Source organism: Anoplophora glabripennis, unplaced genomic scaffold (genome assembly GCF_000390285.2).
Source record: "Anoplophora glabripennis isolate ALB-LARVAE unplaced genomic scaffold, Agla_2.0 scaffold209, whole genome shotgun sequence".
Lineage (NCBI taxonomy): Eukaryota > Metazoa > Arthropoda > Insecta > Coleoptera > Cerambycidae > Anoplophora > Anoplophora glabripennis.
The window spans coordinates 13,480-31,538 of record NW_019416332.1 but is presented as its reverse complement, the minus strand read 5'-3'; the positions used below and the strand labels follow the sequence as shown (position 1 = coordinate 31,538).

Sequence of the window (18,059 nt, the reverse complement as noted above, 5' to 3'; positions counted from 1 at the left end):
GAAAAAAAAATTTAAAATATTTTTTTTTTGAAAAATCTAAATTTTTTTCGATTGCTCACTATGGTCAGACGTCATCTATCAGAGCCGGAAGTTGCTCGCCTAGTTACTTTGATAGACGAAGGTTATACTCATAGAGATGCGATTGAGTATGTTTGGGATATAATGGGCCGTCGATTGCATAGGGAGTATCCAAATTTGCAGAACCTAGCCCTGTTAGAGCGCACACTTCAGCGAATTTGGAACACCATTCCGCAACCCAAAATAACCCGATGCATCAACATGGCCAAACGTTTGAGGGCTGTTATAGAGAGCAGGGGTGGCAATACCTGTTATTAAACGGACAAGAACACACACACATACACTCTTTAGATAATAAGTTTGGAGTCGTAAAATACGGTGGAACTGACGAACCACCGGGTCTCATTTCTCTTAAAGAAACACACACACACACACGTGTGTAAAAGAAACATAAATCCGACCGTGCAACCTCCACATAGTACGCTTTGGGTAACGCTAATGCCGGCGGTTTTGCGAAATTTCTGAAAATCGGTTAAAAAAAATTTTTTTCAAAAACATTTTTCAAAAAAATCAGGAGAAAAATGTTTTTTTCATTTTTTTACAGATTATGAGCATTTAAAAGCAAAAAAACGTGATCCTTTAATTTTTTTAAAAATTCAATCGAATGAAACAAAAAAACGACTTGATGGATCGAATTGAAACTGTAGGGCTTTTAGAGGTACAATGACCTGTAAAAGGCACACTTAACATTAGTCATTTTCCCCAATATTCTCAATGTGGCTCGTGATTTTCTAGAAGACCCCTAAAAGTCCTATTTTTCACGATTTTTCAGTCATGTTAAGGATAAATAAAAATTGTTTTCTAAAAAACCGTGCCAGGACCTTGTAGAGAATTCATTCAAGTTTCTGAAACCCACCGTCGATTTTCTGTGCAACCGTTGGTTTCTGAGATATCGATGAACAAAGAGAAAATAATCCATTTTCATTCAAAGTCCGATAGCTCAGCGAGAAATGGTCGTATCGAGACCAAAAAAAAAAAAGAAATTGAAGCTAAATGAACAACCTATCTAATCCATAAGGTGGTTAAGTTGGAAAAATTTTTTCAAGTCCGTACACCAAAAATAACATCGAAAAAAATTTTGAATATCATGAGATATTCATTAAGATTCGCGATACGTGTTACCTGAAAAAAAATTTTTTTTGAAAGATCCAAAAATTAGAAACTTCAAGCTTCAAATTGCTTTTTTTTACTCCAATACGACCATTTTTATCAAAGATACAGCCATTTGAAAAATCGCTGAAAATTTAGATTTTTTTTTATCTCTTAATTTTTTCCACTAGTTTATGTTTAGTAATCATTAAATTATACAGGGTTATCCAAAAATCCCGGTACGGCAGAAAACCTTCAAAGCATTTTGGGAAAAAATGTTTCAGACAAAAGTGTAGGGATTTCTTCCTGGCTATCTGATGATAGCCTTGGATTTGACCTTGATTTTGACCTTCATGGTCATTTGAAGGTCAAGTAAAGTTTTTTAAATTGAAACCCCTATTTTTTGTTGTGGATTTAGAAAGAGCAGGAAATTTTACATCCAAAGATGGTCTTGACCACGACTTTGACAATGACCTTCAAGGTTAAATGTGGCTATCTGATGGTGACCTTGGATTTGACCTTGGCTTTGAGCCTCAAGGTCATTTGAAGGTCAAGTTATTATTTTTTTTAATAGGAACCCCTATTTTTTATTGCGGATTTGGAAAGAGCAGGAAATTTTATGTTTAACTATGACCTTGACCAATTCCTTGACCATGACCTTTCTGGTCAAATTAACCTGACTTTGACATGATCATGAGGGTCATTGTCAAGTTGTAGTCAAGGTCGTACTTGAAGGTTAAATTTCAGTTCTTTCCAAATCCATAATAAAAAATAGGGGTTACCAATGAAAAAGTAACTTTGACCTTGAAAGTCATTGTCAAAATCATCGTCAAGACCCTCTTTGGACGTAAAATTTCCTGCTCTTTCCAAATCTACAATATAAAATAGGGGTTTCCATTTAAAAAACTTAACTTGACCTTCAAATGACCTTAAAGGTCAAAGTCAAATCCAAGGTCACCATCAGATAACCAGGGAAAAATCGTTATACTTTTGTCTGAAACATTTTTCCGAAAATGCTTTCTTTAAAAGTTTTTCTGCCATACCGGGACTTTTGGATAACTCTGTATATAGAGGGTGTAACTTTAAGCAGGGGTCAGTTTTTTAGGGATAATAGTACATGTTCCCCTGAATACAAAGCTGAAATTCTTTTTTTTTAATCAAGTAAATAGTCGAGTTATAATTAGTTTTTTAAAATGCACTTTAATAGTTGTGTATGCCGCCACTGTAATATATTACAAATACATGAATTGTACGCAACCTACAGTGCATTAGGAGGGAGATAGTGCTGGTAAACGGTGACGAAGCAAAGGGTGTCATTCCGCATTTGGAGACAGTACATCTAATTTTGAATTTGAATGTTTTTCATCGCTGGAAGCAATCAACAAACTATTTATTTTTGTGTATTTCATTTTATCATTATTGATTAAGTACTGCTTGAGTTTTTTACAAGGTTACTTGTTAAGTACTATTTGTGTAGCGAACACCCACACGACAAAAGTGACTTACGGCGAATGGTGTGGCATGTGCTGCGACTAAAACGCACCGTTTTAGAGGTTACACTAGCTTCTCCAGCAGCGGGGTATGAAATTTACTGAAAAAAAGGTTAAAAATTAAGTTTTTACAACGGAATTTGAAAAAATAAACTATTGATGCATGTTTCTAAAGAAGAAAGCGTCTCTTTAAATATGACCCCCCACTTAAAGTTAAACCATGTATATTGCAATGGAATTTTTAATAGAAGTGACATATTATGTACTATGATTATGGTTAGGTAGATGGCAAACTACTTTCATGCAACCTAATATAACTCGACAGATTCATCAATGTTTACGAGGGACTAGTGTTTTAAGAAAAATCATAGAGACAGAGAGAGAAAAGATAGAAATGAAAATAATGAAAATATGGAAGCCGTGTTAAACATAATCCACCAGCTAATAAAGACAAACACAATATGAACAACATGGCAATTTGGGGAGTTATTTTAAAAAATTCTTTACACATTTTTAAAGAGTTCAAGCTCCCTTTCAAGATTATCGATCGAGGCAAATTTAATGCAGGTGATTATACTACATTAAAAATACACATTTTCGGTCTTCTATCCTTATGTTGAATGAAACAGTTGCATCTAGGTTAGAGTGAATATACTTATATGAAAATAATGATATGCTCAAAAAATCACTTGGGCATATCATTACACCATGGTGTGAGAATAGGATTTTATTTTTTGTATTAAATGAAAGTGAGTAAGAAAAAGAAGCGAATAAGCAATATTCAAAACGTTTACCATATAACGAGCGTTCAAATAAAAACGTGGTCGAAGTTGGCTCTGACACATTGGACGTAGGGCGTAGCTTATAGCGACCAACTTAACCTCATTTCTCAACGAGCTGTATAGCAGCTGTCAGTTTCAATAACAAAGCGGCGATACAGCGCTTTGACAGATGACGTTTAAGTTCATTTGCTATACGCTATGCCCTACGTCCAAATTTTCAGAACCAACTTGACCACGTTTTTATTTGAACGCTCGTTATATAATTATTGGATGCATATTACATAAGAAAAATAAAAATATTTATTACAAACAAATACCGAGTGCAAGAAACCAACATACTTATGTGATGAAAAATGAAATAAGTGACATGTTATTTATCCCGTTCTTGCACCAGGCGATTTTATCGTACAGTTCAGTTTCTACAATCAAACCCATAAAGTCCATATTTCCACCAGATGAAAATAGTGCAGCTTTAAACCTGTATCTGCAGAAATTGGGATAATAAAAGATAATCTTTTGGCTCTTTTATTCAAAATTATTTTAATTTCCTTCAAAATGACTTACCTTGTCTTGGTACCTCCTCTCTAGATATCCATAAAAAAGATGTTTTATGCCTGTTCATTGTAATAAATTCTTTAGTTATTATTACATTTCCCAATAAGAAGCTGTGGAAGGCCAACACATTAGGCTTTTTTTCGCGAGTGAAGTCGTATGTTGTAGTATGTGTAGTATGAGTGAATATTACGTTTTTGCGAGAATAGTCAGTCATTTAAACTACTATGTGACGTCACAAGTTTAGTTCAAATGACTGAACTCTTCACCCTTCAGCTGAATATTCTGTTGGTATATTCAACTAGTATTGTCAGCCGGTAACTTAACCTTTTTCTTTTTGACATTTTGTTTGAATGAGGATAAAAATCGTTAAGCAAAATGATGGATTCTGATACGGCTGTGGAAGTGGTCAGTTTAAATTTAAACTTTAGAGGCACAGATGTTTTAGTAAACGTATACGTTGAAACAGCAAATATTTTACTTAGTGGTAAGATTAATTTTTTATATGGGATATATTTGCGATCCACTTTGCTTCAGGATTATCCTCTTTTTTTTTGTGACCTAGGCCAGAGATAATATTGGTGGAATCATTTGTAATTCAGGTCTTTTTCGTATGAATTACATAAAAAACCGACCTAACCTCTTTCTAGTTTAATTTTTTTTATAAAAAATTTAACATACTTTTCACGCTTTTTAAATTTGCCACTTAAAAATATTCCAAAGAAAGCATTGATATATTCCTTCAGTTTTATTCGAAGCAAATACATTATTATTTAGTGAGATAACACCATTTCCCACAACACAAGCAATAAAGGATAACAAATTATGGTTACTGGTTAGAAGTTAGAACCCATATGTCAAAGTCGTCAAAATACATATTACAATATGACAGGCTGCACCACTGAATAGTGAATATATACATTTTCGCGATCTGTTCAGGTTAGACAAGGTTAGAAAAAAGATGAAAAGAGATAGAAACAGTAACTACAAGTCAGACGTATTCACCAATATTCACTCGCGAAAAAAAGCCTATTGGCATGTTTGGTTACCAGACCAATATTCACTTTATTGCGTTTCAGTAGATTTAAAATTTTGTGTAAGTATGCCACTTTTGTTAATGATGAGGCTACCCTTTAAATATAATTCAAAAGAGAATTCACAGAATTCAACAAACACTGTTAATTCTTTAATCAATTAGACAGTCCATCAGAACAGCTGAAACGTATGTAGAAGAAAGAGGAAGACATTTAGAAAAATTAAAGTAATTGTCTGTTAATTTTACTGACACCTTTTTCATATCTCTGCTTTATTATATTTGAGTAATTTTATAGATTTCTATTTAAATACAATTGGTTGATTACTTCGAAAGCAGGTAGTCCTACGGAAAAGAAGAGGGTACATTTTTTTTAAGCTGTTGGGAAATTTTGACAAATATTTTTCATGACAGTCATAAGTCTTTTTTCTACGCCAGTTACATCCATGAGGTAACTTTTTACCGAGGTTTGTATACTATTTTATTTACAACCATACCTTTTAAATGCAAGTGACGATTGTTGTAAAAAAATAATTACGTGAGAAATTAACAAAGTAAGATCCCTGTATAACCAGATTTCAGATAAAAAAAACGTCAAGGTGGAATTTTGATAATGGTTACTATGGCACTAAAAAAGTCTAACATACAAACTTAAATTAGTCGCATTTTTGATAGATTGTCATCAAAATGTTTTCGAAGACAATGCCGCTGAAAGTTTCAATAAAGATTTATTACCTAAGAAGGGTCGTGCAAGGTACAATAATATATTTTTTGAAACAAACATTTTCGTTATTCAATGAATTTACCTGCATTAAAAGTGACATTTGTATGGGTGGAAAGTAATCACTATCCACCCTAGTAAATGTCACTTTCCATCTGGAGATATATGTCTCTTTCAAACTTACTGTAAGTTTGAAATATCAACATTACATATATGGTTGAAAATAAAAGATTTTGTCTTGAAATATTGAAATTATTTAGTTATATAGGTTATGAACAGCTAAACATTTCTAAAAATAATACTAATTCGACATAATACAATTAATTATTTCACAAAATAATGTATAAATTCATGGCCTTTGTACAGTACAATTCGTAACACTGCCATATGTTTCAGAATAATAAAAATCGCAAACAGCAGCATTATTTTCAAACGACATTTCAGGAACTTTGAATTCAGGATTTACTGCAACCTTTAAACTATATTTTCCAGGATCCAAATCCGAAATGTCCACCCATTGGCAATCAACAGTGTATTTGTATATATCTGAACAATTCACGGATATTCCTTGGTCCCCGTAATTTGCACAAGCATATTTTGGTTGAACTCCTGGTAAACACTGATTATCCTCCAAGCAAAAAGATGCTTTGTGTCCTTCAGCTACTCGCTCTCCTTTATTGTTGTATATATCAAAAGTAGCAAACACTTCCATACTGTGGTAGTGCCTGAAATATTTCGCTTATTTTACATATTATGTTGGTTGATTTTTAAATTGTAGCAGTAACTTGCAATGGCAAAATTTAAAAGCAAAAAGATCACAAGTTTTAATATATTTAAACATATTAAGTAAATTTAGGGAGACTATTGATAATTTTATTGTTATTGGAGATTACAAAACAAAAAAGTTAAAATACAGAAATAACAATTTATCTGCTTATTAATAAACGGAAATACAACATTCCGTATAACTAATGATATAACAGATCATTCGTCAGAAACGTCACTAAACATACACTACATAATAAAGCCGTGACTCATTATCTGATGGAAGTTCGGAATCACATGATTACTATTTTCCCCAATTGCTGGTATGGACAAGGCAATCCACGGCTACCTCAGCGGGGATTAAATTTAAAAGACTTTTTTTTTAGGGTTACATCAAGCATTTTTTCTAATCTCAAAAAACAGCTTGAAAGTATGAAACCCAACAATATCAACCCTTAAACATATAGTATAAGGTTATATGGCTTATACTTTCATAACTCAGTAACCTTGAGATCGATAACCTATAACTCTAAAACCCATACCCTGAAAATCTATAACCTCAAAACTCATAAATCTCAAAACCCAATAAACTGCAATCACAAAATGAGCAAAAATAAAAACAAAAAAAAACTTACAAGCTAAACTCAAACCTCAATATTGGAGAGTTTTAACTTCATAATTCTACACCACCATCCTAACCATAAACGACGACGACGATTGTAGAAAAAAAAATGTATGTAAGAAAAAGATGTTTTTGGTTTGTGAAGTCGGAAATGTCAAATGAAGGTAACATTTTGCACTAGTTAATACTTTGAATATTTTTTGCATCTTCAATAATAACAGAACTATTGTACTTGTAATTAGTCATAGCTATATGAACTTACATGTGACACATGTGCCATTCCCAGAGATGTTTTGGAATAGCAGGACGGAAATCAGCATTCCCAGCATTAAAAATTCTAGCTGTGAATCTAAGCAATCTTCTCGTTTCCAAATGCCAGGCATCATTCTCTTTCTGTATCTCATAAGCAGTGGATGCTACACAATTCTCCTCCATGGCACACTGAAGAAAGAACATCTGTTTATCTTCCAAATGGGCCGTTCTCATTAGATCTATGTGATCTATAACTAAATCTGACATGGTCTGTGTACAAGAAAGAGCAGCAACATCTTGGCTTGTGCATTTACCAGTCACATGTTCGTTATAAAGACAGTGACTGAGAGATGTTTCATTACCAAAACATTTAATGCCTCCCAAACTTTTATCAGTCAAATTTCCACCAAAGAAGTCTGTTTGCATTGCATCACTAGCATATCCTGAAATAATATATACCTGTAATATATTGCCAAATAAAATGGAATGTTGTAAAACTAAATAAAACACTATGTTACGTACTAATTTTGATGAAATAAAATTGAATTTTTTATTATTTTTTTTTTAATAATTTATTTCCGTTCGACATATTACATGTATAGGAATTGTCATAAACACTTACACACTAAAATACACCTATTAAAAATTCTGATACAGAATAATAACACTTATCAAGTAAATACGCTTTTAAATGCACCCTTATAAAAAATTCATTATTAATCGTTTTTATTTCGTCAGGCAGTTTATTATACATTTTTAATCCTAAATAATTAGGAGAGTTTAAAATTACTTTTTTTCTAGTAAATGGAACATAAAAAGTATTTACTTTGCCTTATATTACACTGATGAACCGAACTATTTAATGAAAATTTATTTCTATTTTGGAAAACATACAAACACAACTCAAAGACAAACAAACTCGGTAAAGTTAAAATATTAAGGCTCTTAAAAATATTTCTACACGAATAAGTACTTGTGACCCCAACCATACATCTCATTATTCTTTTCTGGGCAATGAAAACTTGTGAGGAAAGTATAGAACTTACCCAAAAACAAAGACTACATCTGAGTCGAGAATAAACTTGAGCGTAATATACGCACACAAGCTGTTCCAGATCAAGTACTGTCCTTAAATTACGAAAGAGGTATGCAAATGAAGATACTTTACTCACCAGTATTTCACAATGAGTTTTCCAATTTAAGTTTTTATCAATATTGAGACCTAAAAATTTAACTGTTTCATCATTGGAAGTCAAACATTGTTTAGTGTAAAATTAAGGGTATTACAAATTTTTTGAGCACCATGAAATCTCAAAATTTTGGTTTTGTTTATATTGATGTACAGAGAATTTTGGTAAAACCACTCTGTCAAATTACTTAATAAACTATTACAGTCAGCTTCTAATGCATTCTCATTGATATTAGATGTAATATGGGAGGTGTCATCAGCATATATTGTAAAATGTGTACTACTCGAGAGAGAATCTATCTCATTCACATACAATAGATAAAGCACTGGACCTAGAACAGAGCCCTGTGGGACACCTTGTTTTACTTGGTGTGACGCAGAGTTATTATTATTAATAGAAACATATTGAGTCCTATTTTCAAGAAAAGTTTTTACCCAACCCAGAGCTAAGCCTCGAATACCACATGCATACAATTTAGACATTAATTTTTTCTGGTCAACACAATCAAAAGCTTTACTGAGATCACAGAAGATACCCACTGGATACTCACCAACGTTAAGAAAACGGTAGACGCGTTCCAAAAATGAATGTATAGCGGTATCCGTTGATCTTCCCTTGCAAAAACCGTGTTGATTAACTGAGAGAATGTTAAATTTTTCTAAAAAGGTTATTAATCGGTTTAAAAAACAATATTCAAATATTTTAGAAAAGACAATGGGCTAAGTAACAGGTCTATAATTCTCTATACAAGAGGGATTTCCTCCTTGAAAATAGGAACAATTTTTCCAGATTTTAAAACATCTGTAAAGGTACCACATTCGAAGGACAAGTTAACAAGGTAGGTAATTGGTTGTATTATGCAACCAATAACACGTCTTATTAAGAACATTGGTACATCATCAGTACCAGATGAGTTTTTAAGTTTTAATTTTATTGTCAATAATTTAAGAATTTCATCAGCAGTGTTGGGGTTTAGATAAAGAGAATAGTTGTTTTGCTTCAAAGAAATAAAACTGGAATTATTTATCGTACTGGGTATTTCTCTAATAATCTTTTGTGGTGCATTTACAAAAAATCATTGAATAGTGATGCCACCGGTCCAGGATCTCTATACGAAACATCGTCAATAATGATTTCAATTTTAGGGTAAACTTTATTTTTATTACTAAGTTCAGATACAACCTTCCAAGTAGAAATTGATCTATTGTTTGAGAAAATAATTTTATTTTGATAATAAGCTCGTTTAGTTTGTTCAACCAGGTGTTGATGTTTCTTTTTCTGTATTTTGTAAAAAGGTATTAATAGGATAAGTTTTTTGCAATATATAAATATTTCTCAAATACAAACTGGAAGCTCTCACACTATCGTTAATCAATTTTTTATTCACAGGTATATTGCTGCAATATCTTCTAACTGGAAAATTGAGGTTGAAATAGTATAAAAATATATTATAAAAAAATTAGAATGCATCATTTATCTGGTGTAGGTTGTATAAACTTTGCCAATCTTCATTTTGCAGGGCATTGGAAAAGTTAAATATGACAGTATTATTAAAATTCCATTTAAGATAAAAACTCTTGAATGTTTGTTCAAACTTACACCTAAATCGCAAAGTACAGTCCTATGATCGGATATACTGTTATCAATTACACAACAAAAACCCTCTAATTTAAAATTTATAAAAATGTGATCAATCGTACTCAAAAAGGTCTCTGTTACTCAAGTGGGCCAATGAACTACATTAACTAAATTAAAACACGCTAGTAAGTTACTTAAATAACTAAAATCTCTTGAATTATTAAATGAATTTAAATTAAAATCTCCTGTTAAAATAATTTGATAATTTGGTTTTATTAAAATATTAAGCACATCAGATAGCCCATTAAAAAATAATTTTAAGTCCCCAGAAGGAGATCTATAACAATTTATTACAATTGTCTTTATACCATTCAGTTCGCAACTCAAGGCACATACTTCAAAATCTTTCTCAATACAATGAGCTTTTAATTCTATACATATCGATTCAAAATTATTCTTAACAAATATTGCAACGCCCCCACCAGTAAAGTGAGACCTACAGAAAAAGCTTACTTACTTAAATTCGGCGATATACAAAGCGCCGATCGATTCCGACTTTTGCCAAGTCTCGGTAAAACAATGAAAATAAAGATTCAAGTAATCATATATATCTACATATAAACCGTCGACTTTACTTGCGTTTAGACTTTGTGCATTTAGCAGCAAAATAGACGGGTCAATTGTTATGTTCCTTGTTCCATCATACTCCTGCGCATCACAAAAAACTGTTGAATACAAGCACCACTTGGCCAATATTGGGGTTCCATTGCCCTTTTAAAGTTGTCCTGGTAGACGGAAACCTTAAACGACATGTAAACTTCAGGATGTTTAGAATTTATTGATTCGCATCTAACCTCGGGAAAGTTACTTTTTAGAAATTTTGTTAAATCTGCTGCAGTTGTTTTCGGATCCAGACGGTATACATGAAGGTCGACAGTTTTTGGGACACCCTTTATGGCCACATGATCCATATTACCAACCACAATCGATCTCTTGCGTCTCTTACGAGTAACTGATTGCCATTCCTGCTTCGTTTGGAACTGGGAAATATTAGTTTTATCGGCATTGGCTAACTTTATGCACTCATCGATTTTCAACTGCATTTCTACTTGCTTAATACCTTCTGCCACCACATTGTTTGTTATTAAATTGAGACTGTTTATTATTTTCAATCAACATAGACTGTACATTGTTTATATTTACATTTGTGGAATCACCACCTTTAATCACCGAAAGGTTTTTAGTTTCTTTTTTATGAGAACTTCTTTTTCCTTCGGAATTCGTTGGTTTTTCTTGGTCTGCATCAATATTCGTAATATGTAGCACATATTTATTTAAGAATTCTATATGATTATTGAGTAAATTAATTTTTTCTCTCAATTCTTGGATAATTATGTCTTTTTGTTTTAAGATATAATTAAAATTTTACTATCTCCCCTGTCACAGCAGGTACTAACTTCGTCGGCATCAAAGAAGATAGCATCAGTGTCCTGAACCATTTCACAACAAATAACTTTATTGTCTTTAAGAATTTTTACAGCATTAGTAAGTTTAGCACAACTCAAATGAAATGCACTAAAACAGTTTTCACATTTTAAAGCATTCACCACATTTTTATTGCATCTTTTGCACACATTCACTGAAGAGCTTGTCAAAGTCGAAGTCGAAATAGCATTATGACTTCAATAATCTGTTAGTCTTTATCAGAAAGAGAAACTCTTGGATTATCTTGTATGTCTGCAAATTTTAACCCAGGACATAGTGCTAATTGATACATAAAGATAATCTTCAAATAATAGTTGACTTTTTCCAATATCTTTGTTATGAAGAAAGTTCTGTATTAATTTGAAATGATATACTACATATACATACCTAATGAAAGAGACTTGCATACAACCAAAGCTTCCAAAAGAGACCATCCATCACCACAAATTACTTCCCATTTTCCTCCATTATTCTGAATTTCCACTCTTCCTTCTGTTGCTATTCTTCCACCTCTTAAACGGATTTTCAAGTTTGCTGGAAGTTTCATCCTAAAACATAACGTTACTAGAAATAAGAAATAAGTTTTAAAAAATATAATTCCAGAAGTATGGAAAAAAATATATAATATAAAACAAACAAAAACAGAATTATTAACTTTAGTTTGAGTTGGGCACAGTATGTTGATGTATGTTTTCTTCTCAACATAAATAATACATTCCAAACTCTTCTTGTTACTGTACTTGATTCGATAATAAGAGGCTTCAAAAATGTTTCTTATTTTATTTTACTGCTAATACAATATCTGTTTAATATCTAATGTTTCTTCAATAATCTTTCTTAGTTAGGTACCGGCAGACTGTAGGTGATCTGATAAATCAATAAATTTTCTATATAAAAGTTTGTAACAAAACAATCACTACACACAGTTTAGCATCAATAATTGCTGCTACTATCATTAATCAAAATGAATTACTTAGAAAATTATTGTTATATTTATGTAAGGGCAGTCACACAAAAAGTGCAACAATACAATTTTCTTAATTCTCTAATACCTATATTGCAGATTTTTGTCTCAGTAATATGATCGTTTTTGCATAAGCATTAACTAATTTAATATGTTTCCTACAATTTTTATTGCACTCTTCTTTTCATAGGTATTTCAAAGTATAACAGAGGTAATGGTTAGATGAACGCAATTTTCGCATGACCACTCTTTATATACGCCAACAAGTATGACATGCATTAGAAATGTAACATGCAACTTGGCTATCGAATTATGTTTCAATTGAACTTTAGTACCAAATAATTAAATCTTCTCATTTCCATAATAAATTTAATAAATAATCTACAGCATTTGCACCTACTTTGAAGATAATCATCAATCAACAGTAATAATAATCCTCAATTCAGTATTATATCTGTTTCTCTTTTTGCTTACATTGATATTTTATGATCAATATCTTTTTGTTCCTGAGATTCCTCAGGCTCTGCACAAATAACTCCAGCAGCTTCGGTTGAAGTGCAATCATTTTGTCCCCAACCATCAAATCTGCATAAAGATATTTCTTCTTCTGTTCCATCACAGTACACATTATCCATCCAGTAACGGCCTAGAGAGTAGGAATAACAAATTAAAGTTTAAAAAAAATACAATATTTTTTATTTTAATTTAAAAATGAAAATGTAATTTTGATTAACAAATATTTCTCACATAAGTATAGAACTGGTACAATAATTATATCTGAAAAGTGCAAACTAATCAAATGGAGTTAAAAATATAGACTTATTTCACAACAAAATGGTAATAAAACAAAAGTTCAGATATATAATTGTTGATTAGTAGGTACTATGTAATCAGAGGCCTTGTCCTACCGAAAAATGATGATCTTGATAATATAAAATATTTATTAGATGCATTATTCGAAATATTTTTAGAGTTATATTATTCTAGAAAATCTTGTTGAAATAGTTATAATAAAGTAGTAAATATTGTGATGTCACGTAGTTCAGTTCTGTAATAACATAACATAATTAACAGAAGTGTCTTTAAAATACATGTGTTCTAATTTATATAGCCGTACAATAAACCATTAACATAATAAGTATAAAAAATATGTAAACTCAATATATTTTTTTAATAGGCCCTATATTTGGAAACTATAATTTTCTCAAAATTAGTTACCACAATCTTTGCAAAAAATCTAATTTAGTTGCAAAATAAATATTTATTTCATAATAAAAACAAAATAAGGCTTTCTAGAATATAGGACTTAATGTAGATCCTCTCACAAAAACTATTTGGATTTTAATAGTAAATAATCGAGTCAATAATAATAAAAAAATTATTGCATTAATCGCAAAGTTCTCCTATTCTGTGAATATTAAATTTGAATCGATATGACTATTTCTATTTATTTAATTATATAGATGATTTCAATGAGAATCTATTTATACATAACTTGCAGAATGGAGAAAACCTGAAACCTGAAATAAAGAGATTTTTTAAAATTGAATTATGTGTTAGGTACCTACTGAAAATGTTGACCATTTCCAATTATTTTCATGAACAGTGTATAACATATACAGGGTGTTTGGAAAAGTTTGTACAAAATTTAAGGGTGTGAAAGTAGAGCCAAAAATAGTAAAAAAAGTTCCTATAAGCATTGGTCCTCCGGAGCACCGTTACTGAGATATGGCCCTCCAAAGGGGTCTTGTCATTTGGATATTTTTTAAAATAACTCTTTCTGATTAAGATAATGGAATGAAAATTGTAGGTAATAATTATACCATAAGGGCCTTTAACACGTTGACTGCGAGATAATCTCAATGTACTTTGTCCGTGACTGCGATACATATCTTCGGGGATATGTAATAAAACTTCTTCTGTGTGCGGTACATATCCCTAGGGATATGTAATTTTTTTTACATTTGACCCTATAAAATTTAAAATAACACAATTATTGCTATAAACTTGCATGTATCTGTAACTATATATCCTATGATACTAACATTTTCATTCGCAGAGTTTTGAAAAGAAAATAATAGAAAAATCATTATTTCTAAAAACTACAGATTCTGCAACTTCCACAAGATACAGTAAAAATGTGATTATTGAGATTCGCATATTTTTTATAATGAGTACATACCCCCCGAGGTATGTACTGCAGTCGACGTGTTAAGTACCATAAGTTTAATCAAAATCGGTTATAAATAAGGATAGTTTTGTAACTACTCTTGACAGAAATTTTTCGAATTTTTTTTATTCCTTTGAATTATCAAGCAAATAATATTATTTTTTAATAAATTACTTTTTGAAGAAAAGTTGTCTACTTTTTTTCGAATTCTGGGTAGTTTAGTCAGAAATAATTATTTTTTAAATAATGTATGGCTCACAACAGTAACTTTTTTTAACATTTTCACATAGTAGGCGTCTTTTATAGTGACAGTTTCTTTGTCATGATACTAATGATTGTCACTTTCGCGTGCTATGATTTAAATTCTTATCTTTCTTTATTTTCTTAGTTGTGATCTTTGTCCTCAACTTTACATTTCATTCGATTTTTTTACAACCATGAACCATCATGCTTTTACTAACCATTAATATGGCTTCTGTAATGGAAATAGTCTGGTGGCTCAAAGAGAGTATCAGCATATTCACGGTTAGTAAAAGCATGATTTGTACCAATTTTTCCAAACACCCTGTATATAACAATTCCTGGTTACTGAAAATTGATAAATACGAGTTCATTTTAGGTTTTCGGAAACAAAGTCTCAAATCCCTTACAATCATTTTTTTATTAACAGAACTATTACTAGTTTCAGTTCCATGCATACCCCATCTTCAGATCACTTTTTAAGGATATCAAGTTATTAAGGTAGCTCAATTTTAATTTATATAAACATGTTTTCACCAAAATTGTAATATAGACTATTTAAATATTACCAAGTACAAAATACACTTGACAATGGACTAAACCAGGACAAATACCATAATGCAAATCTAATTTTTACTCCCATTCACAAATCAACACCTTCTGGATAATAATATAGTCCTGTAAATTTAGCTTTGGTTACTATAATTAGGAAGCTATGTCTCAGTGGGTATAGATTGTTGAATAGAGAATAAATTGATCTAAATTACAAAAAAAATGCTTAAGTTAAATACAAGTTTGATAACTGCAGGAGAGAATTGAAATACTCTTTTCTCAAGAATGCATTTTAGCAATAATCAGAAAGTATACCTTTTCTTATAGTAAGTACCTAAATAATTTTTTTACAATACATAAAGTGAGGTTTCAGAAAAGACATGTCAGAAGAACAAAAAATATAGCACAAGACTGTTTAAAGTATTCTTAGTGACCTCTATCTAGCCAATATCTCAAAAACTCCCCTCTATCAATTTTTATTAAAATATGTTAAAAAATAATGGAATTAATACAAAAAATGTAAACAAAGATAATTTTTTTGAAACTAAAATTTTGACCAGAAGTTTTTTACTCCTAATAATATCTAAAGAAATATGTGACGAAATTTTGTAACGATAAATTTAATGAAAATATGGAGAGTATTTTATGAAATTAGAGAATATCATATAATATATATACTACTACTAAAAGACTTACGTCTAGCTGGTCCAAAATATGAGTTCGCTGTAGGCTGTACATCACTAGGAGGATATTCCAATTGTTTACAAATAATTTTTGCTTCATTTATGTCCCATTCGTCGTCACAAATTGCACCCCATGATCCTTCGTGTAGAATTTCTACATTTCCTATCAGTACAAGTTTAATTATAAATAAAAATTCAAATATCTTACACTTACCTTCAAATTCTCCCCTTCCTCCCACTAATTTGATTGCACCGTTCACCTTTTTAAGACGTTTCAAGTGTTTCTTAATAAGAAGCGCTCTTTTCTTTTTTGCTTCTTCAGGAGACTCACATAAAATGTAAGACAGAAGCAGAAGAACGGAAAAAGTGATTATAAATCTATGTATTGCTACCATGGTAATCTTAATTGCAACTGATCTAAATTATAAAGTATCTAATCTAGTTAACACATGTGGTGACATATTTTTCATCACTCGGATGACATAATAGTTGACCTTTCTGCTCTTAAGTTATTTATCAGTTATTAATAAGCAATTATAATGTTGCATAGACAACAAATATAGTCATGTATTCAGAAGTGTGCAGTTCCTTATATTAGTTCTATTTTTAAAACACACTTAAAAGTTTTAAAATTAATATGCAATTTATTTCCCCAAAAATATAATTTTAAGTACCAAAACATATTTATTTATTGATTTCTAAATGTTTTTTTGCAATAATCTATTTTGATTAACCATGTACACACTACACCTCTTCAACTGAACTAAGATATTCAGAGGGCCATTTTTTACCTACTATTAATATGAACAACAGAGTTTAGAACAATGTGTCTTTTAATCATCTCACATAACCAACCTGCTACGCCAGGCCCTTTCAGCCTCCCTAGTTTAACGGATGACAGTAATATACAATATTCAAGCCATAACAGTAATATACAGACAAAAATAATTTACAGTTGAAATTTTATCTTTTAGATACTTATACATAGTATGTCCACGGTTAGAGTGGAAAGGAGGAAAAATATTTTTATTTTTTATTTTACGTGAAAAAAGCATTCTTGTTAACATTTTTTGCTTATCTTTAAAATGCGGTTGACATGGAGAATAAAAAGTTTGACAACAACCGTCATAATGAAAAGTGATAGAGCTTTTGAGTAGTAACAGTTATTCTTAATATGCTTACGTTGCAGCAAAAAATTTATTTAATACAATGTTTTATCAAAGAAGAAAGTTGTTACCGACAAATTATTGAAGATTTCCATAAAAAATTTCAAATCTCCATACTTCAATATCAATTTGTCAGAAATTAATTCAGAGGTTTTCGGTTCAGTGTTGAACAAACCGAAGAAAAAATATGAAGATGATGCCATCACCGTGATGGTACTACAATCTGTAAAAGACCATCCTAAGTTATCTTTAAGAAGACGAGCAGAATATTTGCAAGTTAAGAAATCGCATGTCCAAAAAATTTTGAAAGAAAATTAAATATTTCCCTATAAACTTTAAATTAGTAATCACACTATAGAAGCGAGCAATGAAGCAAAACGTCATGACTTTTGTTTATGGATTGAAAGCATGAACAGAAATTTTCATAAGAAAATGATGTTTTCCAACTAATCCACATTTTCAACTAATAGAATAGTTGCGTCACAACATGCTGGATACTAGAGTGACGCTATTTCTTACGATCGTATAATAGGACCATATTTTTTTGATAGCACTTGCAATGGGAATAGTTACTTATTTTAATTAATTTGGAATTAATTTAGATTATTTTAATTCATTTTATTTGCAACATGTTGGCTGTCCAACGC

The 18,059-nt window shown here is 30.9% G+C and overlaps 1 protein-coding gene across 1 annotated transcript; it reads right to left on the bottom strand.

Annotated features, from left to right (window-relative positions):
* Positions 1 to 5,995: 5,995 nt before the first annotated feature.
* On the bottom strand, positions 5,996 to 16,822 carry LOC108906030 (lysyl oxidase homolog 3-like). Its single transcript, XM_018709172.1, has 6 exons — positions 16,461 to 16,822; positions 16,260 to 16,409; positions 13,076 to 13,247; positions 12,025 to 12,185; positions 7,395 to 7,827; positions 5,996 to 6,470 (listed from the first exon to the last, which is right to left on the bottom strand). The coding sequence occupies exons 1-6, from the start codon at positions 16,639 to 16,641 to the stop codon at positions 6,095 to 6,097; spliced, it is 1,473 nt and encodes a 490-aa protein (XP_018564688.1). The 5' UTR covers positions 16,642 to 16,822; the 3' UTR covers positions 5,996 to 6,094.
* Positions 16,823 to 18,059: the final 1,237 nt, after the last annotated feature.